Source organism: Artibeus jamaicensis, unplaced genomic scaffold (assembly GCF_021234435.1).
Source record: "Artibeus jamaicensis isolate MK-2021 breed Jamaican fruit bat unplaced genomic scaffold, CSHL_Jam_final contig_1127, whole genome shotgun sequence".
In the NCBI taxonomy this organism is placed as follows: domain Eukaryota; kingdom Metazoa; phylum Chordata; class Mammalia; order Chiroptera; family Phyllostomidae; genus Artibeus; species Artibeus jamaicensis.
Window position 1 is genome coordinate 2,401,100 of NW_026521219.1, and position 23,064 is coordinate 2,424,163.

The 23,064-nt window shown below is 41.0% G+C and overlaps 1 protein-coding gene across 1 annotated transcript in view; it reads left to right on the forward strand.

Annotated features, from left to right (window-relative positions):
* CD109 (CD109 molecule) overlaps positions 1-23,064 on the forward strand; it is a 118,796-nt gene that overhangs the window by 34,694 nt on the left and 61,038 nt on the right. The window contains exons 5-7 of the mRNA XM_037147406.2: positions 402-527; positions 20,061-20,100; positions 22,953-23,037. Of these exons, the coding sequence (XP_037003301.2) occupies positions 402-527; positions 20,061-20,100; positions 22,953-23,037 (251 nt within the window). The remainder of the gene's footprint in view (positions 1-401; positions 528-20,060; positions 20,101-22,952; positions 23,038-23,064) is intronic.

The following is a 23,064-nucleotide window of genomic DNA, read 5'->3' on the forward strand; positions in this document are numbered from 1 at the left end:
ATGCATGGAGCCTGTCACCTCTGCAGGGGAATTGCCTTTTAACAACAGCAGCAGCAGCAGCGACAACAACACAGGTTTGGTGATGCGCGTGCTGTAGTTTCTCATGTGGGAGGAGACGTGGTGCCAGGAACCAGATGATGGAGCAGAGTTCAAATAGTCTCTGGAAAATATGAGCAAAGAAGAAATTTTGGTTTGTCGTCTTTAGTAGTACAGAGCTGACATTTAATCTATCTAGCTATCTCTCTATCTATCTTACTTATTTTAGAGCTGACATTTAAAAGAAAATCTCCGTGCTGCATTTTGTGTGTGCCTGGGAGTGCTGATGGGACCGTTTATAACCGGGTAGGGTGCAGTGCACACAGGCAGTTTTCATACAGTGAACATGTGTGTTTTCGTTGTAGGACCCCAAGTCGAATCTGATTCAACAGTGGTTGTCGGAAAAAGGTGATCTTGGAGTCGTTTCCAAAACTTTTCAGTTGTCTTCCCATCCGATACTTGGTGACTGGTCCATTCAGGTTCAAGTGAATGTGAGTATAAATATATCTTTAAGGGGAATGTTAAAATGATTTAAATAGATCAGGTGGAGAAATATATCCAAAGTCATTTATTCAAAGAACAGGAAAAGATCAGTCTGAACACCTAGACAATTTAAGTGGTTTATTTTTAACTTACTGTGTTTTTCAGTGGGTTAGCCCAGCTTATATAACACATTAGAGTTTTAATCATTGTTGCCTTTTTCTATAATGTCATTTTTTCGAGATTAAAACATTTCACATGTTAGTGTAAAACTGACTAAATGATGTTTATTTATTTCATGCATCCAGTATTTTAAAACTAAGTAATGAATACATAACTGCTTTTCTGCAAATTTTTTGTCTCAGAATAATAACTCCTACTTTTACCTTTGTTTTAAAAAACACAGTGAGTTTAAAGAGCCACACCAACCTTCTGTTCCCCAACCCCCTCTCCCCAGCTCTCCCTCCTGCCTCCTTTTTTTGCTGCTGACGGTGCGGCTCTGAGATCCGGCAGGCAGGGGCATTCAAACCCCCTCCGTGGCTCTGCTGTTCTCCTGGGCCTCACTGTGTGATGTTTGAAGATTCGTTGAATATTTTCTCATTGGAATTTATTAAAATAAACTTGTGATTGAGAGCTTTAAAAATAATTCTATTAGAACAGGGCTTCTCACTGTCAGCATTTTGGACAAAAATTCTTTGCCGTGGGTGCCTGTGCGTGGGAAGGCAGTTACCAGGATCGCGGGCCTCCGCCCACCGGGTGCCTGCAGTGGCTCTCTCCTCCCTCCAAGTCGCGACAACCAAAGCTGTCCCCAGACTTTGCCAAATGTCGTCTCCTGGGGGAAAATACTTTCTCTCTGCCCCAGTGGGACCAACTGTGTTAGAAGGAATAATCCTTCATTAGCATTAGACCTGAGGTGAGATAGAAGTACCAAGTACTTAATAAAAATTTTTTTCCTTTTGGTTAACATTTTCTGGAGCCACATCCCCCAAGCAGAGCTAGCCCACCTTAGTCAGCACCTGTGTTTTTGAGCATCTGCTTACAGATGAAGAGCACGCTGTGCTTGTGGAGAGGCTGTGCCACGGGAGGGGAGGCATGGGAACGAGAGCGTGCGGAGGCACGTCCAGGAGCTAGGAAGGTCTAGAGCAGGGGGATGGACACTGGGGAAGCGGACAGCCGAGCTCCTAGGGAAGGAGGAAAGAGATGTCTGTGAGGTGTGGGGGAGGGAAGGGTTGGCGTAGAGGCAGGGAGCCTCCTGTGTCAGATTTGGAAGTTTGGAGCGTATGGAGATTAATGGGGTTTGAGGATTTAGGAAGCATGTTGTGAGTTTTAAAGAGTTAGGTGTTAGTTTCAGTTCCCACTTTTTGATTTCACTATAAATTCTTTAGGAATTAGTTTGCTCATCTATCTATCCTTCCATGCCTCTGCCCTTCATCTAATATGTGTTGAGGGCTTATAGTGTTGTGACCAACACAGGAAGCTGAGCATGTGACCTCTGTCTTCAGAGACCATTGCTACAGTGAGGTGAATAATAGCATAAAAGTTAAACGACACACGGTGACAGAAAACAGAAAGCCTGTGGGATAGTAAGGTGCTGAGTCAGCCAGGCCCCCCAGTGCCTCCAAGGATAGAGTCTCGCTGGGACCACCTCGGGCGAAGGGGGTTTATTGTAAGGTCGAGTGCCAGTGTTTCTGGGATCAGCGACCCCCTCTGTTTCTTGTGGTCTGTTTTCTTCTCAAACTTCTGCCAGCCTCTAAGGTGTTCCGTGGTCCAAATCTGGTCACATTGGCTCAGCAAAATAACCACTGTCCTCAAAGCCCTGTACACAGACTCTTCATGGGTGGATGGGCTTCCCCGGGGTCGAGTGCCTGTTGGTCCATTCAGAAGCCCCCTGCATAATGACCAGGCAGGGGAGTCTCAGGTGGGTAGAGGCCTCTGAGATACTGATTTGTTCAATGAGCAATGAACAGAATAAGTACCAGAGGAGAGAGGAGGATAAAATAGTGGAGAAAGACTTGTGGAGGGTGTGAGAGCGCAGGTGGGAAGATTCACAGGATGCCTCATGTAGTGGTTTGTGGACTTGACCTAGCCTATGGCTTTGATAGGAAAAAAATAAGGAAATTTAGGTACTAAAAGAATTAAAACCACTTGAAAAATTTGGCCTTTGCCCACCTCCTCAGCCTTCATTTTCAGTTAAGTGGTACCCTTGCCCTTGAACTCCATGCTTAAGCCATACATCCCTTACCAGTCTGTCTTACCCCAGAGCCTCCCTGTGTGTTCCCTGGAACATGGTTTTTCTGCTGTCATTCAAGTGAGTTGATTTTGCTCTCCAGTCATCGTCTGAAATGGATTAACCCCACCAGATATTCCCGTACCACTCCGTGCTCCTCTTGGTTCATTCATGCTGCTTTGAGTCAGCGGTACTTCCCCTCTGGGACCTAGTGCTTTGCACATAGAAGTCAGTATTTATTAAATGAATGTATTAAAGCAATAGAGTAGTCATTTGTCTTAAACTACATATAATGTTCTCTTTTCCACATTCTATAAAGCATCCTTACCATATTGAAGACAAGCATGTTGATTAAGTACTTATTTTTGGCAATATAATATTACCCCACTCCCAGTTTTTACTGAAGTATAATTAACAAATAAAACTGTAGGATATTTAAAGTGTACAATGTGATTTGTATGCATTGTGAAAGGATTTTCCTCCAGGAGATGTTAGTGCGCACAGCTAAGGAAAAAACCAGTCCTTTATTGAAAAATAAAGACCTTCAATGGCCACCAGGGGTCAGAATAATCAAAGAAATGACTTAGCTTTGGTTGCTATCTTTCCCTGGCTCCTACGCAGCATTCATGCACTCTACAGTGCTTATTACTGAAATTCTTTTTTTTTTCATCAGTTAATAATGACTATGGTGGAAATATATTTATTATTTATAGTTCACCATTATAGCCTCTATTGTTGTTTTCCAAAGGCAGTGGCCATTCTCAGTATTAATCTCAGGGAGGGGAAAATACTTATTTTTAGGGGAGTGTTTTGAAATTCCATTTTGTTTCTAGAGAAAACCTGGAGTTTTCTCCTGTTATTATGAGTGGAGGGCAGTGTACTAAAAACGCAGGACTTGTCAGAGCTGTGACTCGTAGTGACTGTGCAGATAATCAGAGGGGCATTTTTAAATACCCTTCCCACTCCGCGGGCTCGTTGGCATCTCTACAGGGTAACATGTACCTTTACACACTAAGTGTGAATGAAGCACTTATTTTACTGTCCTCCTCTCTGGATTATGTAAATTGCTTTTGATCTTCAAGTAGTCCTTTTTACCTTCAGGAATTTTAATAGCAAATAATTATTTTAATCTAGTAAAATTTCTAGGTTTTTGTTCTTATTTTTTTGTCTCCTTTATTGTGTAGGGTCTGATGGTAGAACATAGTAAGTTTTCTCTATCTTTATAGACATGTATTTTAAGAATACTAGTCTAATTAAGTTACAAAGCAACTCTTGATTATTATTTTTAAGCCCTCTTAAAATTAGTAAAATTTAGTGAAAACACTGACTTTTTTTTGGCTACTACTTATGCATAATTTGCATACCTGCATTGAATAAGAATAGTTCTTTGCTGCTTTGGGGATTGTACTGTTCTGCCTCTCCCAGCTTTTCCCACCATTTGCCCCCCAACCTCCTGGACCACCAAGCCCTGCTCTCAGGGGGAAGAGATTTATTTCTCATGGATGCGTGTTGTGCTTCAGGTACATTATAGGACAAGCTGGGAAATGCGCTTCCATTTGATAATCATCTTGCAGATACACTTTGGGAAGCTAACTTGTTTTAAAATTTAGACACTGCTTGTATTTTCATTTTTTGCAGTTCTTTTATGAGGACCTTATCTCTAGGTGCCTATCCCTTGACTGCTATCCTTGGCTCTCCCAAATAGTTATAAATGTTTTCTTCCCAATTATTTTATTATGGTAAATGCACATAAATTTATTCTCTTAATTGTTTGTAACTGTGCAATTCAGTGTTATTAAATATGTCCGCATTGTGGTACAGCCATGGCCACGGTCTAGCGCCAGGACTCTTTTCACTTTGCAAAACCGAAACCCTGTACCCGTGAAACTGAAACTTCCCATTTCTCCGGCCTCCAGCCTCTGGCCACCACCCTTCTACTTTCTGTCTGTATGACTTCGGTGACTCCAGGTACCTCCTATAGTGAAATCACATAGTGTTTGTCTTTTTGTGACTGGTTCATTTCACTTAGCATGATGTCATCAAAGTTCATCTGTGTTGTAGCATGTGTAAGAAATCCCTTTTTAAGGCTGAGTAATATTCACTTATAGGCATACCAGCTTTATTTGCAAATGTCCTTGCATCTATGCCTTAAGAGTGTATTTCAGCCCTGGCTGGTGTAGCTCAGTGGTTTGAGTGCAGGCCTGTGGACCAAAGGGTCACTGGTTCGATTCTCAGTCCAGGGCACATGCCTGGGTTGTGGGCCTAGTCCCCAAAAGAGGGCAATGATGTTTCTCTCCCTCTTTCTCCTTCCCTTCCCCTCTCTCTAAAAATACATACATAAATAAAATCTTTAAAAAAAGTGTATTCCAGTTATCAGAAGGGAACTTGAGAGGGTTTGTTTGTTTGTTTTTAGAGAAAGGCTAATGTTGGAGGCCTGGAGGGATCTGGCCACACCGGCCCTCTCCCTGTGGGCGGCCCAGGGCCCAGAGTTCCTGGCCTCCGGGTGACCCAAGCCTTGGTGCTCATGTTCCTCTGAGAACCTGAGGGGGGCGCCCTCTTCACTCAGAGTCCTGCCACTTGATGCCTGCAGCCCTGTGCTCCTCAGTGGCCGATGGAAGCCTGTCTCCCTTTCAGAGTGGCTCACGTAGCCGAATTTCCCACCGGAGGCTCCAGCTGCTAGAACTTAGCAGTAGTTCTCAAACATCAGTGTAGCTAGAAATCCACAGACCGGGGAGCCTTCCGAGATGCGCAGTCCGGGCCCCACCCACAGATCACAAGTGACAACTACTGGCCGGAGACCTGGGAATTTCCATGTTAAACAAGCACCGTAGGAGATTCTGTTTGTTTTCTGGACCCCACTTTGATGAGTGCTGAGTATGTGCCCACGGTCAGGCGACTCAGTTTCCATCCTTCTGCCGAGAGGCAGTGTTGGGTGGGAAAAGGCAGGTCCCGATTTACCCTTTGAACTCTTGAGTGGTGAGACTGTAAGCTATTGGACCTCTCCAGGTGAGTAGGTCCATAAAGCCCCTGACACCCTAGGCTCACCAAATCAGTTTTTTGGGGATAATCTGCAGTTTTATAACAGCTTCTCTGGTGATCCAGATACGTAGCCAGCTAGGGAGACATTGAACCTGTAGGTAGTCTTGTGGTCTCTTATAGCTGTAATTGACTGCAATTTCCCAGCCCTTATCTCGCTCTGCAGCCAGCACGGGGGTTGGGGGCCAGAAATAGAAGATAGAAAACTCAATAGCTCCTAGGCTTGAACTCCCTTTTTTAGAGCCTTGCATAATACACGGTGGGTGTCACGTTATCATGTAATACAGAAGCAGTCCCATTTGAATTGTTCCTTTGTGTATAGCAGTTGTGTCTGCTTGAGTGAGCTGTGGAAAGTTGCCAGCAGCTAAGCCTTTTTTCTAGTGTTTCCGATGTTCCTTATCTTTCTGTCCCTGTGGCTCAGCTGTGGCCTGGGTCAGTTCGCTTTTGCTCTCAGGTTGTCTGGGCCCTTTGTCCTTTGCAGAAGAGCACAGCGTTGTTTGGATGGTGCTTGTCCTTAAAGCACTCTACGAGGAGCATCTGGTCAGGCTCCCTGGCTCGCGATGACAGCCTAACAGAAAGCCTGGAGCAAGTTGTGACAGGTCAGCAAACAGTGGCATCCTCTCTGGAATGTGGACTTGGCTTCCAGAACACTTTTTTTAGCCTCTGCCTGGAAGACGGCTCTTCTTGGGAATGCTTCAGGTTCTTACTTCCATGTACAGTGAGAAAGGGAGGGAGGAACCAGTTTTAGGATTTTATTTCTTAGAGTGTCGGCCGGCAGAGGTCAGCACTTCATTACTTGATCCTCCATGGGCCCTTATGCACACCTCTTCTAGAGCACTAAGTGACCACTCAAGTTTGTTTCCTTTTTTTATTGTGGCAAAATGCACATAATACGGAATTTGCCACTGGAACCTGTTTAAAGTGTGTGTTTCAGTAGCATCAAGTACATGTACATTGTTGTGCAAACATCACCACCATCATTTTCCAGAATGTGTTTCATCTTTCCAAACTGAGGTCCGTGTAGTTTTAACAAATATTACTTATCAGTGGGGTAAAGGATGAACTTTCTTTTCTGCCCTACTAGGTTCTTCCACTTGGTCAAACAATCAATTTGATATGAGACATATTAACAAGAGAAAATAAAATTTAACACATATGTGTACATGGGAACTCATATCCATGAGAGAGTCAGAAACCTCATATACATGACAGGTTCAGAGCCAGACAGTTAAAATGAGTTATTCATGACCTTCTGAGCTGTATGCCAGACCATGAGTCTCGTGGGGAGATTCTGGTTCCTCCTTCTTCACTCTCAGTGGGTGACCTCCCTTTGTATTTCATAAAGAAAATGAGTGATCAGATAGAAATTTCTTTAGCTCCCTCTGTCAAATTTATGTGTCTGCCTGCATCAGCACCCATCTCGTGCTTATCTTCTTCTTTTACAGAAAAGATGTAATTCTGTGCATCCGAGACCAAAACCTCTGCCTCCGCTAGCTTCTTCCTTCTCCGACTTTCTCAGAAAATTACAGTATTGATGCCTCTTCTTTCTCCTGAATCTTCAACCTGGATTCTCTCTCTCTCTGCTGATCTCTCCACAAAATCTAATATGCTCAGGTCTCTCACACTGAAAAAGAGAGGGAGGGAGACAGGGAGACAGCAAAGGAGGGAGGGAGGGAGAAATGAGAGAGAGAGATACTGAACTTTGACCCTACTGCCCCCTCCAGTGACTTTATTTTCTGTTTCTCTAATCCTAGCTGATACTCTAAAAACAACAACAACAAAACTCATGTAGTCGCTCTTCCTCCCACTTCCCAACACTTTCTAGTTTGGCACCTACATTTCTTTTGACTTGTCTGGATGCTTCTCTTTGGTCTCTTTTGTTGTTTATTCTCTCTTACATATGGGCATATTGTAAGATTTGATTTTAAGTTTCTTTCATTTCTCGTTCTAGGCAAATTTATCTGTAGACATGGTTTCATTTTCTTTCTATACACTAATGACTCTCAAATTTGCCTCTCTCTGAGAGAACCTCTGAGTTCCAGACCTATGTAAGCATCCGCCTACTGGACGTCTCTACTCGGATGTTTTATTTATTTATTTATTTATTTTAATTTATTATATATTTTATTGATTATGCCATTACAGTTGTTCCAATTTTTCCTCCTGTGCCCCTTTACACCCAGTATCCCCCATTCCCTCTGGTAATCCCCCCTTAGTTCATGTCCATGGGTCAGGCATATAGGTCCTCCTGCCTGTTCTGTAACTACCAATTTGTACTTCTTAATTCCTGCACCTTTTCTCCTATCCTCCTTCTTCCCCTTTCCAGCTGACAACCCTTCAAATGATCTCCATATCCATGATTTTGTTTGTTCTGCTTGTTTGCTTAGTTTTTTAATTAAATTCATAGCTGTAAATTTATTGCCATTTTAATGTTTATATTTTTGATCTTCTTCTTTTTCTTAAATAAGTCCTTTTAACATTTCATAGAATAATGGCTTGGTGATGATGAACTCCTTTAGCTCTACCTTGTCTGGTAAGCATTTTTCTCTGCCCTTCCATTCTAAATGATAGCTTTGCTGGATAGAGTAATGTAGGCTGTAGGTCCTTGCTTTTCATCACTTTGAATATGTCTTGATAGTCCCTTCTTGCCTACAAAATTTCTTTAGAGAAATCAATGGATAGTTTTATGGGAACTCTTGTGTATATAACTCCCTGCTTTTCTCTTGTTGCTTTCAAGATTCTCTCTTTATCTTTAACCTTTGGCATTTTAATTATGATGTGTTTTGGTGTGGTCCTCTTTGGGCCCATCTTTTTTGGGACTCTGTGCTTCTTGGACTTGTATGTCTATTCCTTTCACCAAATTAGAGAAATTTTTCTTCATTATTTTTTCAAATAAGTTTTCAATTTCTTGCTCTTTCTCTTTTTTTCCAGCACCCCTAGGATTTGAGTATTGATATGTTTGGAATTATCCCAGAGACTCCTTACTCTATCTATGTTTTTTTTTATTCATTTTTCTTCTTGCTATTCTGATTGAATTTTTTTCTTTCTTGTGTTCCAAATCATTATTTTGATTCTAAGCTTCATCCACTCTGCTCTTGATTCCCTGTACATTTTTCTTCATTTCACTTAGTGTAACCTTCATTTTTGCCTGGGTCCTTTTTATTCTGTACCTGATGAGTTCCTTTAGCATCCTAAAAACCAGTGTTTTGAATTTCACATCTGATAGATTGCTTATCTCTATTTCAGTTAGTTCTTTTTCTGGAGTTTTGTTTTGTTCTTTCATTTGAGCCATATTTCTCTGTCTCCTCATTTTGCCGCTTCCCTGTGTTTGCTCTGTGTATTAGGTAGACTGCTTTGACTCCCTGTCTTAGTAACATGGCCTAATGTAGAAGAGCGCACCTGTAAGTTGGATGGGGCAGAACCTTAGGTAGTTGCCTGGGTGGGGCAACCCATATAAACCAGGTTGATGCAGTCTCAGATATGTTGCCACGTGCTCTGTGGCTCTGTGTAGGGGAGGGCTCAGAAAAAGGTTAATGGCTACTGCCTGGCCTCTGGAGTTTTGTCAGGGATAAAGCTGTCTCTCACCCTGTCACTACTGTCACTCACCCTGATGCCAGATACTTCAGTTTCTCCCTCTATGCTGCTGGTGCCCTTTAAGCTGCTGCCCTGGTGCTGGAGCCCAGAGGAGTGGGTTTGCGTAAGTTCTAAGTCCATTGTGTACCCTTTAAGAAGAGACTCCTGAGAATCCCACAGTTTCTCCACTGCCCCAACCCCCACTGGTTTTTACAAACCAGTTATAGGGACTTAGAAGTTATGGGGACTTATCTTCCCGGCACTGGAACCCTGGTCTGTGTGGTCTGGTGTGGGAATGGAATCCCTTGCTTCCAGGATACCCCTCCTGATTTTTATCCACCACACGTGGGTGTGGGATAGTCCGTTCTGTGTCTCTGCCCCTCCTACTTGTCTGAATGAATGTGACTTCTTTAATTCCTTAGTTGTTGGACTTCCATACAGCTCAATTTTCTGATGATTTTGGCTGATAGCTGTTTTGTAGTTTAGTGGTAATTTTTGCTGTCGTTGTATGGGGAGGCGAACTGTGTTTACTTATTCCTCTATCTTCTCTACTTAAATGTTTTAAAGCTCTTCATGTCCAGTATCATTCTTATGGTCTTCCCCACTGTACATGGCTCTCGTCCAGAATTTCCTATTTTGTTGAATTACTCCACCATCCATCCAGTTGTACAAGCTGGCAAACATGGGGTTTTCCTTTACTAAAAGTTCTTATCTTCTCTCACATCCCATATTTAGGCCTTCACCAATACCCATAGATTTTTCCTGTAAGTATATTTCAAACCCAATGAGTTTTCTTTATTTCTACCTCTACCTTCTTTGTAAGCTACCATCATACTTTCCTAGATATTTGCAGTAGGTACTGCAAATCTCCCTAAATTTACTCTTTCCCTTTGTGATCATTTCTCTACACAGCAGCAAAAGTAATCTAAACATTAAAAATTGGATCACATCATTGCTCAGCTTAAACCTCTCCAAAGGCTTTTCGTTGCTCTCAGGAAAAAATTCAGATGTTTTACTAGCACCCACACATGGCACTGCCTGATTGGACTCCACTTTTCCAGCCTCATCATCAGATTTCATAACTTCCTGTGAGCTTAGTTCACTTTAAATCATTTTTTAATTTTTTGTGTTTATATATTTATGTGTGTGATTATTTAGTACATATCTTTCTTTTCACTAGTTCAAAAGCTCCATGACAGAAAAGTGTATTCCATCACCTAGCACAATGCTGGGCACTTCGGTGCAATAATTCTCTGTGGAAGGATTTGAAGTGGACGAATGGAGGAATGAATGCATTTGTTACATTTGGGTTGCAGCCCTGTTACTTCTGATTCGGTAGTTCTGGCTTGGAAACTGGGCATCTGTATCTGTTGAGCCTACCACAGTCGATCCTGATGTTCATTTGGGTTGAAAACCCCTAGAAAATTACATTGCAACTGCAGTTGAAGCCACAGATGTTCAGATTCTAAACAGAAAAGGGAAGGACAATGTAAATATTAATAAACATTTTCAGTCATTTTGCACATCTATCCTTTCTCTAAGCTGGTCAATATATATCGACTGACATTTTTACTGGATGATTTCTTGTTAATTTTAAAGTTCTTTGCTAATCTTATGGTAAAAATAAAAGAGGGGAAAAGATAGGGTGTTATATGATGACTGCCTCTAGGTATGTCAGCCTAAGTCTTAGATTTCATTTTGTAGGCAGTGAGGAGCTCTACAAACTTCTATTGTGCTTTGAATTTCAATGTTATAAATTTCATATAATACTTTTGAGGACAGAAGAGGCAAAATGTACATGCATGAGCCTCTGGGATTATAACATATATAAAAATTATATTTTCATTATTTTCCTATGATTATAAAAGTAATGCATGTTCAGTGTGAAAGCAGCCAAACATTATTCAATAGGAAGAATGACACACTTATGATAAACCCACAAACAAAAGAAATTACTAGTATTTGTTGTCTGGTTGATTTTTGTAGGAACTCTGAGGCAATAGTATGAATGATTAAAGTAGTATTTTAGGAGGATTATAGCATGTGGGGAGAGAAACCGCGGTCAGGGAACTACCAGGAGGTGAGTGTCACTGTTTAGCAAACACACGACCACCTTCTATGTTGGGTTATAGTGGCCCAGTCTGAGGGTTTCCTATAACCTTCTACGTGAAGGTAGAGGGTTATAGGGGGCTGCTTTCAGGGAGCAGCGAAAACTAAAGAGGAAGGAATGAATTCAAGAGACACTTTGAAGGACAAATCACTGGGCTTAGTGACTGATTGGATTGTGACTGGAGCAAAGGAGAAAGAGGAGTAAAAGGTGTTAAGTTAATTAAACAAGGAGGCCATTAGACCCAGGTGGCTTTAATGCTGTGGTGGCCCAAGTCAGCAGCAACCCAAACCTAAGCCTGTGAATGGCTCAACGCAATGATACCAGAATGCAAAGGACAACCGACTATAAACAGCAAACTAGGCTTTACGATATAGCCAATCAACAATTCCCTTACTTGGCTTCTATATTTTCTCTATGAAAGTTTCTCCCTGAGATCTTGTTGCGTGAGCGCTCCTAATTACTGGTTTGACACTGCCTGATTCCAGTTGATTTTTGCTCAAGTAAACTTGTAAAATTTTTAACATGCTTCAGCTTATCTTTTAACAAAGGTGACTCTAGGATTTCACATGTGGTCTTTCAGAGAACTGCCTATTATAAATTCTAAGGAAGTCCAAACTGGAAGCTCAGTTTGGGGTAGACAGCTAAGCGGGTGGGGTTTGGACTGATCCATCACTGCGTTTAGGACCTACGAGGAGGAGCCACCCAAAGCAGTAGGGAAAGAACGATCAGGCTTGGAAAGAGAACCAAGAGAGTGCAGGCACAGAGCAGAAGGGGAAGGGCTTCGGAGAGGGCGGCCAAGCCTCACTTGCTTCGGAGACATCCAGGAGAACAAGGCCTGAGAGGGGTGATGGGCAGTTAGCAGAGGCAGGCGGCTCTCACTTACGGAGCACCCTTACGTGCGGGTGAACTGGTGGAGGCAGAATTCAGATTACAGGGGCAATAAGGAGCAGACACAGATCATTTTAAAGTCTCATTCCTAAGAAGGAATTAATATAGTATCTGTGGTGAGAATGGTAGCAAAAATATACTATATAATTTCATTCATATTATGGATTATATAAACTTTTATAGATCAGTCTAGATCTCTAAGCCATAACATTTCAGTGAGAAAATGTCTTATGAGTCAGAAGTGTGGATACCTCCTGTGTCTCTAGCCTTGCTTCACATGAGCAGTCACCCAACGTGGTGTGGCCAGTTATTTTTGTGTGACTGAGAGGTGGAATATATATAACTTGACAGATTAAAGAAAAGCCACACTGTTCTTTTGCCATTTAGTCCTGTTCTTTGGGACCAATTCTATTCTATTCTTTGAATGAAATGTAGGACAAATCCCACCATTTTTTTGGTTCTTAAAAGATTCTGCCATTTTTGGTTACATGCTGACCCACAAACCAGTCTACATTTAGTAACTCATATGTCCAGTCACTCAAATTAAGTGTTCTCTTCTCAGCTTGGGTTCTGTGGTCTGGCTGCTTATTCCCAACTCATTGAGCTGCATTTGACTCCCTCAGGATTGAATCGTGGAGGGAAGACAGGCGAGGGGTGAAAATTCTTACTTGATGTATAAGGACAAGCCATTTGCCAATATGGCAAACAAGCCATTTGCCAATATTTATTCTACAGAAATGGCAAAAGCGTAATACAGCTGTCATCCGGCATCAGAACTCTCGAGGTCTGCAGGCATTTAAAGCTAACACCTCTCCTTCTCAGGACTCTGTGGGGGCATTGGAGCATTTCTGCCATTGCCGAGAGGTCTCTCACCTGACGTGTCTTGGAAGCTTTTGAATCTGCTTCGTCCAATTGGCAGCTCATAGCTCCATCTTCTGCTCCTGGGCATCTACACTTCACCCCAGCTGCCACCCCTGAGTTTGCTTTACCCTTCAAAAGACTGGTTTTGGTCACGATAGAAGGCAGCCCCCTGCTGGCGCTCTTTTTTTTGCCTGTCTAGTTGAGGGAAAATGCGCCTGCTTTCCTTGCTCTTCGAGACTCAGCAGGTGCAGACCACCACACTCAGCACACTCCCTTAGCCCAGCTGTCCCTGCAGCTGGTCAGTAGCAGGATTTGCATTTTAGGTTGTTCAGGCGTGTCCGTGCCTGCTCAGTGACAACTTGGGGATGTTCATGGGGACACACATCCAGCTCTCTGGATTGTCTGATCAAAGTCCCTCTCCTAGGCTTGAAGTGAGGGGCAGGCAGTGTCCGCCTGATCCCTTGGGGTGGGGCGTATGTGACTCCTACCCCATTCAAAACCTGTCTCCTAAAATTCCTTTTTTAGTGTATTTTCATCCTGATACTCTTGCTTGAGAGTGTCAAGAGCAGCATTTGGAAATCCCCTTCACGAGTCCTGCATGCTAGTCTTACGTCTCACTCTGGAATGTGGTTTAGTTGCCATCTGTTGTCCTGGGGGACAAAGCCAACCCTGAGTCTGAAACAGTTCTATTTTAACATCCCGTTATGTGTGGATGTAAAAAAGTTACTCTCTTTCTTCATCTCTACATAAAAATTTAGTCCAGACAGTAGAGATCAATGCTGAAACAGACTTTTGGGAAATTGAAATGTTCTAGATGTGTAAACAAAAATAATCCATCTTGCACCTCAGTTCTGTTTCTGGCATTTTTTTTCCATTCTAGAAGCAAGAGTGGAAAGAAGCTTACCACAGCATAGTGACTGGACATTTATATAATGTAGAAAGTGATCCCCCTGATAATTCTAGTACCCACCTGGTACCATACGTAGTTACTACAATATTATTGACTGTATTTCCTGTGCTGTACTTTACATCCCTGTGACTGTTTTGTAACCACCAAGCTATACTTCTTAATTCCTTCATCTTTTTCACCCAGCCCCTGCGACCTGCCATCTGGCAACCCTCAGTCTGTTGGAAGCGCTGGTTTGCTAAGGGAGTGCTTTCCCCAGGGAACAGTGACCATATTGGGGAAAGAACTCAGGAGACGTGGACGAGTTACTAGTCTCTTTCCTGGAAAGGTGTTTGCTCAGAAGACATGCTGCCCAAGTATTTATGCCCACAGGTCAGCCTCTCTCTCCAGCTGTTGGCAGAGTGAATGAGCACAAGCTGTATTTGATGAGCTAGAATAAACATAAAACTCATTCTGAAGCAGATCGTTTCTTTGAAACTGGAGGAAAATTGTTCAGTAAATGAAACTTATGCTTCCTACAAAAGGCCTTAGTTTGATTTTGCTGTGTGTTTTTAGTTACGTTTAGTCAAATTTAATTTAGTTCAGCTAGACTTAACATAGAATAATTTGGAAATAACTTTTACTCTTTAGGCCAGGGTTTGCTGACCCTGGCCTCCAGGCCAAAGCCAGCCTAGTACCTGTTTTCACAAATACAATCTTATTGGAATACAGTCGGTGTCGTTTGTTTACGTGTTGTTTGCACTCCAGTGGCAGAGCTGAGCAGTTGCGACAGGGATCATAATAGCTCATGTGGGGAGGAAGAAACATTCCTTTATCCTCTGGGTTCTTCCGGTCGGTCTAATAATTAAATGGACATGAGGCAGATTAACAAGAGAAAATAACCAAATTTAATTATATATGCACCTATGTGAACCCCACGTACATGAGAGATTCAGAGACAGAAAGTTAAAATGGGGTTATCTGTGACAGTCGGAGCTAAGAGGTAAAGCACCCAACAGAGGGGAGGAAGGTCATTCTCAGGTCACTGTGAACAGCCAATGTCCAGTGATTAGAAGTTTGCCTCGCCCTGTAGATGGGTCATGAAAAGTTATTTCTGGTAATAACTCTTATTATAGGTAGGCTCCAAATTTAAATTTTTGAAGGGAAAGGTAAAAGTTTTTCAGGAGCCCGCAGGGTCTTGAGTGTCTTCAACTAAAATAACCCGTGTGCCAAAGTGGCACAGCTTGAGGAGGCCTGTTCTGAACTCCTCCACTTGCAAAGCCTAAATATTTATTGTCTGGTCCTTTATAGAAAAAGTTTGCAATTTTTGTTCTGGTCTAATGAAAGTACTCAGTATCAGGGGCTTTGTGGTTACATGTGGCATAAATTGCTACTAATTCTTGGAACTTAATTAATTAATTAATTAATTAATTTTTAGAGAGGGGAGGAAGGGAGAAAGAGAGGGAGAGAAAACATCAATGTGCAATTGCCTTCCCATGTTGCTTACTGGGGACCTGGCCCACAACCCAGGCATGTGCCCTGACTGGGAGTCAAACCTGTGACTCTTTGGTTCGCAGGCCGGTGTTCAATCCCCTGAGCTGCACCAGTCCCTGCAGAAATATTTTTTTTTTAGAAATATTATTAATATAAATTTTCTAGTAACTTCTACTATTCTTATTTGTAAAAAATATTTAAAAATTTTTAAAATTATTTTTTATTCCTTACCTGAGGATGGTAAAGATTAAATATATATGTATTTTATTACTGATTTTGAGAGAGAGGAAGGGAGAGAGAGAGAGAAACATTGATGCATTGCCTCCTGCATGTACCCTGCTAGGGGATTAAACCTGCAACCTAGGTATGTGTCCTGACTGGGAATCAAACCTGTAACCTTCTGGTGTGTGGAACGATGCTCCAACCAACTGAGCCACCAGCAGGGGCTGTAAAAATATTTTATAAAAATAATCAAACTCATTGTGAAAGTTGGTATGGCCTAATAGACAATATGTTAAAAATTACAAAATCCATTTCTTTTTTTTAAGCCCCTTGGAGAGTAAAATAAATTGCATTTCACCACTTACAAACAGCCTGGGAAACTTTGTCTGGTATGAAGCACACTGTCAGCACTCAGTTACAAAAAGTTTTTTTTTGATTTATTGGAACAATTTAAAATGACATTGAAAAGAAGCACTTTCCTTCTGCTCTTTCTTCAGTTTTCCATGAAGGCTAGCTTCTTTCACTCCTGGGCATTCTTATTGTTTCCAAATGCAGGGCAGAGAGTTAAATTAAGATTAGTCTGTGGATCATTTGACGGATGGCTGTGCCTTTTCAGGGTAGTCTGAGGCTGCTCATGAGAAGGCTATTTTAATTTCTTGCAGGGGATACTGTATAACTGAGGCTAATCTGATGAACCCGGTAAAAACCAGCCTGGGGACAGGAATCAATTTGTTCATTCATTTATACATACATTCATTCAACGAACATTGAAGGCATGCTGAAATGAGGTGCTGTGCCTGATTTTGTTTTCTATCACAGGAGATGGACAAAAAGCAGATAATTATCGTATATTATTTTAAGTAAAACTTAACACAGGATATTATGGGAGAGAAGGTGCATCTAACAACATGGGGGGAGGCAATCAAGGAATGGTGCTGGTGAATCCAGACAAAGAAGTCCTGGACATTCTATAGGACATTTAGTGGGGATGCTGAGAAGGTGGAGTTGAGTCAGAATCTCTGGGTTGAGGTATGGACTAGAGCAGGGGTGTCAAACTCATTTTCACGGGGGGCCACATCAGCCTTGCAGCTGCCTTCAAAGGGCCACATGTAATTTCAACTCCTTAACAGTTAAGGAGTAATTGCATTTATACAGTCCTAAAATTATTTTGGTGGAAATGAGTTTGACACCCCTGTGCTAGGGCTAATTAGTTAAGAGTTGTATGGAGATGGCAATACAAACCATGGGAGCTGATGAGCTCATTAAGGGTAAAGAGAGTAGGATTAACACTGGGCTCCAGATGGGAAGAGCCAACATTTCAGGATCAGAGAGAGAGGACTATTAAGGAAACAAGGAAGAAGTCTTCAAAATGTTTATACAATGAATGAAGGGAAGGAGACAGTAAACAGAGAGATGGAAAATCCAGGAGTTATCAGGGATGATTGGTAATGTAGGTGGCAGAAATGGAGAATTCATTTCAAATACAGTCTAATGTAACTACTTAAGTGTTAAACAAATAATTACTTAAAACTTGGTTTCAAGGCTGTTTAAAGTAGGCCTGAACAAAGTTGATTTCCTGTATTTGTCAGAGCTAGTAATTTTTATATAATCTAACACATATTCATTAAACACTCTTTTGGTATCAGGCACTCTGTTAAGTTGGCATTGCATGGGATAAACTATAAGATAAAAAATGGTCCATCATGGACCTGGCTCTCAAAGAACTTGCAGCAAGATAAGCTGTATACCTAAATATTTATGACACAGGGTAAAAAGTGACCAAAAAGGACTAAAGTGCAATGGAGGAAGAGAGGTTAATTTTAGACAGGGGATTTGAGGAAGCAGTAATATTTGAGCTAAGTCTTACAAGATGGGTGAGGATGGAAGTATGTATAAGTCAGTCATAGAGGAGAGTCTGAGCAAAACATAGTGCCTGAGACTCTGGGGCACTGTCAGTCTTGTATCATTGCTCTTGACTATGTCTGGCTCTATTTCTAGACTGGCCTCTGATGCTGAGGACTATAATTTACCTTTATAGAGCCTCATATAATGTTTTGTATATAATGCTCACTCAGTGTTTGCTATATGAATTTGTTATGACAAACAGACATCATCATTATCAAGTTACTTAGTCCACAGTCTTACCTGTGCAGGCCATAGTAGTAAAGCAAAAAGTAATTTAAAGACTACAATTCTTTTTTTGCATGTGCCTGTCCAGATCTCCCAACACCATTTATTGAACAGGCTATTTTTACTCTATTTTATGCTCTTGTCCTCTTTGTCAAATATTAATTGACCATAGAGATCTGGGATTGTTTCTGGACTCTCTATTCTGTTCCATTGAGCTAGGTGTCTGTTCTTACGCCAGTACCAGACTGTTTTGATTATAGTGGCCTTGTAGTATAGTTTGATACCAGGTATTGTGATCCCTCCTACTTTGTTTTGCTTTCTTGAGATTGCTGAGGCTATTTGGAGTCATTTTTGGTTCCATATAAATTGTTGAATATTTGTTCTATATCTGTGAAATATGTCATTGGTATTTCAATAGGGATTGCATTGAATCTATAGATTCATTTTTTTGAATTCTTGTTTCTTCATTCTTTTCTGTTTGGTCATTTTTTTTCCTCTTTCTGGTCCACTCCTTTGATTTGAGTCCCAGTTTCCTTTCCATTACTATCAGTTTCCTGTGCATTTCCATTTATTTCAATTAGCTTAGCCTTCATATGTTCCTCTAATTTGTGACTATAATCAACCAGTTCTGTGAGCATCCTGATCACCAGCGTTTTGAAATGTGCATCTGAAAGTTTAGCTATTTCTTCATTGCTTAGATTTATCAGCTCTGGGGCTCTGAGTTGTTCTTGAGCCATGTTTTGATCTGTTCGTGCCTGTTACGAATGAGGAGGTGTTCACCAGGGTGGGGCCAACCAGGTCACTGGTTTGTGATGCTGTATGTGGGGGTGGGTCAGAGAGAGGCCATCCAGGTTGCTGGTTTGTGACGCTGTATGTGGGGGTGGGGTCAGAGAGGGACAATGGCGGTCCCCTCTGCCACTTTCTGCCACTGGGGCCTGCAAGGTCTGTCTCACCGCTTTGCTCCTCAACCAGTTTATCTGCGCTTGAATGTGTGACTTTGGTCTGCCCTCAGTGAGTCCACTGCCTTGCACCCTCAGTGGGTCCACCTGCTACTCCACACCTGGGATCTGCCTACGGCTGCCGGCGTGCCTGGGTTGTGTGCCTGGGTCAGTCCAGTGGATCTTTCCTGCCTGACCCTGCTCTGCTGCTGGCTCTGCCCCTCTTATCGGTTGTTGTCAGACTTCTGTGTAGTTCAATTTTCTGTGGTTTGGCTGCATTTTTGTTGCTAAAACTTTGTTGTTTTTAAACTTGGTTGTGTGAGAAGGTACAGCACTTCCACCTACGCCTCCATCTTGGAAGAAGTCTCCCCATTATATTCTTTTAGGATTAAAAAAATAACTTGTATAGTAGCTTCAGATTAACCAAGGATGACGTTTTTAAAAGCCCATATTTTGTAGCCGTATCTGGATATTTCCTTTGATAAAGTTACGGAATCAGAATTAGAATACCAATTTTATTAGTGGAATTACTTAACTATTGTGAAGTGTTTCTATTTAATGTGTTACCTATGACTTACAATGGACAGATGGAAATATGAGGAGTTAGGGAAAAGGCCACCTATTTTTTGTTGATATGGAAAAGGAACTAATTTACAATATCTATTAAAATAATGTATAATGTAGTGATTTAAGGGTTACACTAAAAAATAATTCTAGGAATTATGAAGGTAGGGGATGTTGGTCTATGATGATTTTGTATTCTTAATTATTTATAAAATCAAGATAGTGGTTTTCAATACAAATTTGAACTTCTTTCCTGTTAGTTTGATGTGTGTTGTTACCCTTGCCTCATAAATTCCCAAATTAGCAAATTTAATCTAATCTTATTTTACAGATGATGGAAGTCAGATGAAGCAGTTTGTTTAAATGACCTATAGTGAATTATAGAGTCAGGTCACCCTTTTATGTTAGTGCATTGGCAAGAAAAACTCAAAATATCACAGACCTCATGTGGTAGATGACTAAGAATAAACTACAATGACAATAACTTTTCTTCATTAAATCATTTTAAGTGTAATTAAATTTTTTCCTCAGTTGTTCTGTGAGGTAAGTAAGCAAGCAAGCAGTATAATTAAATAAGAACTCATATATTTTTTTGTTTTTTCTTCCTCCCAATAGGACCAGACACATTATCAATTATTTCAGGTTTCAGAATATGGTAAGTTTTTCAATTTATTTTGAAGGAAAACACATTTATTACTTCCAACAGATACAAGAAAAATTTCCAAAAGATGTGTTGTTTAAAGTAAAAATCGCAGTGGAGGTAAAATCTTGATATTTCTTATAGGTCTAATAGTTTTTTCCTTTGTAAAATGGAAGTTATAAAAGGTCATTATAAAGAATAAAAGAGGGAGCCAGTCAGAAAAAGACAAATACCATATGATTTCGCACATATGTGGAATCTAATGAACAAGCTGAACTAACAAGCAAAATAGAGACAGACTCATGGATAGAGAGCAGGCTGTCTGCTCTGGGGGAGGGGAGGAGGTTAGGGAGTGGGGGGACAGAGCAAAAAGGAAAAAGGACTCATGACATGGACAACAGTGTGGTGATTGCGGTGGGGAGGGGACAAATGGTAATGGAAAAAACACAATAAAAATGAATTAAAAAAGAATAAAGGAGAAAAAGATCACTTATAATTCCATTTTGCTTGTCTAGTTTTTATGCACAATTGTTCCGTTTTTCTACCTTGTTGTGATTATAACATACACACTTAAAATTTTGTGTGGTGTTTTTTTAAAAAACATAACATTAATTATTTCCCATAGTTTTCCTTTGGTAGGCACTGGTAAAGATGGTCTCACTCAGGTAAATCCTGTTCTTGCAGGTGCCACATTTATAACATCTCTGTTAGGCCCACACAGATGAAAACAGTGTGACCTAACTATTTTGTGGGTGGATGGAGGGGAAGGAGAGATGAGAGTGAAAGTGTAGGATCCAGCATTAGTTCTAATTTGATTTTATAAGCTTTTTTTGTATGATTTGTGCTACTTTTTGAGACTGGGTTTTATTTAGCTTTAGAAGATCTGGAAAGTAGCCTTCTTACACCTTGGTGGTCCTGCCTCCACAGAGCTCTTACGCCTTGTCATATCTGAGCCTCATGGTCAAGTCGAACAGGGATCAGCAAAATTTCCCTATAAAGGGCCAGAGAGTAATATTCTGGGCTCCATGGGCCTTGTGCCTCTGTCACAGCTGCCCAGCTTCGCTGTTGTAGCCCGGAGCAGCCACAGACACTGTGGGGGGTGAATGTGGCTGTGGCCCAGTAACATTTTGTTTATGGACACAGAAGCCTGCATTTCAGCAGTTTTCACGTGTTATCAAATATTCTTCTTTTGAGTTTTTCAAGCAATTAAAATGCCAAAACCACTCTTAGTTCCTGCCGGTCATCATTTACTGACCCCTGATCTGGGGCTCCGTTGTCCGGAGCTCGCCATGTGTGGCTGTTGAGCACTCGAAACGTGGCCGGTCCGAATGGAGATATGCACTGAGTGTGCACAATACAAGATTTTGAAGACCTAGTACACAAATAAGAAAAAGTAGCTCATTAAAAACATTTTTATATTGATTATTTGTTGTAATGATAATATTTTGAATGTATGTATGGTTAAGTAAAAGATTATAAAAATTAACTTGCCAGCTTTTTTTTCTTTACTTTTTAAAATGTGGCTACTAGAAATTTAAAATTACACTCTGTAGCTCACATTTTATTTCATTTTGATAGCCTTGATCTAGAAGAATAAAGCAAAGGTGGCCAAGATTTCTATAGAATATTTTCATTTTGTGTAGAGATGGTGCTGGGTGGTGGCATGTGGCTGAATGAGGTATAACGGAGGTGGGGAATTGATGCCAACCTAGGATGTTTGAGGAGGGGGGCATTTGAATTTCCTTAGAATAAGAAATTTCTTTATTCTTATTTCCTTATTCCTTACTCTAAGGAAATTCTACCTCTGAGTGTCCCCTAATTTCTGTGTTGGAAAGACTTCAAGGAAGGTCTCAGGTGACCCATAGAGCTTTTTTGACTCTCCAGTCATAGCCTGGTGTGGAGTCAGTCCAAGAGTGTCTTGGAACACAAGGGTCTTTGGCCTGCTTTGGAGCTGGATGTCTGCCCATGTTGTTGACCCATTGACCTTGATACTTCTCTTGCGTTAATCGAATGGTGAGATGCCTCTTATGAGACTGATCTGTTTCTCTGGTCAGTGAGTTAGAGAAAAAAATATTTTTGTAGACTGAAAGGAAATAAAAAATGTTATATTCTGGATGAGTACTTTATATCAATACTATTAATATTGATAAAATATTTTATATCTTGATTACATAAAGCTGATGAAAGTAGGGTTTCTCATTTTGGAATTACCTATCAGTACCTGCCACACAAGGAAAAAAATGATTATTTTGTAGCCATATCTTATTCACTAGAATTTCTACTACACAACTTTCTCCGTATAGCAGTCTGTTATATTAGATTGTCACAAGATTTGCCTTTGTCTCAAAGGACAGGCATGGTCTTTGACTGCTTCTGTGGCACCATGCAGAAGAAGAGGCCCTGGGATGTTCTTTTAGTAACCGAATTGGTGAAAGGCCCTAGGGAAGGGGCTGCTCTAGAAGCAGCTGTTTGCCAAGTGATGTGGGAGTGTTTTAGCATGTATAAGGACACACTGATGGGTGACAGTTAAAGAAAAACCTGGTCTTTTAGCACTCAGATGTGTTTGCATCTAGGGTTCTGGATACAGTTTAGGTTCTACCAATGGGAAATTTCCACTCACACCAGTGTCCACAGTGACTGGCCCCTGCTGTCACTGTGTAGTCAGTAACTTCATGCGGTTTCTCGTTTTGGGTGAAGGGAAGTGCTTTTCATCCATGCCTTACTGTGTATTTGGATTGTAATGAATCAGATTTCAAACTACCAGTTATCAACTCCTTTAAAACAATTCTATTTGTTATTTTGTCAAGCTGTAAATAAGTGATAGCAAATAGATTCTTTAAAATACTTACTCTTGTTTTTATTTCCAGTATTACCAAAATTTGAAGTTGCTTTGCAGACACCATTATATTGTTCTTTGAATTCTAAGAGTTTAAATGGTACTGTCACAGCAAAGTAAGTATAATTTTTTATGCATACAAA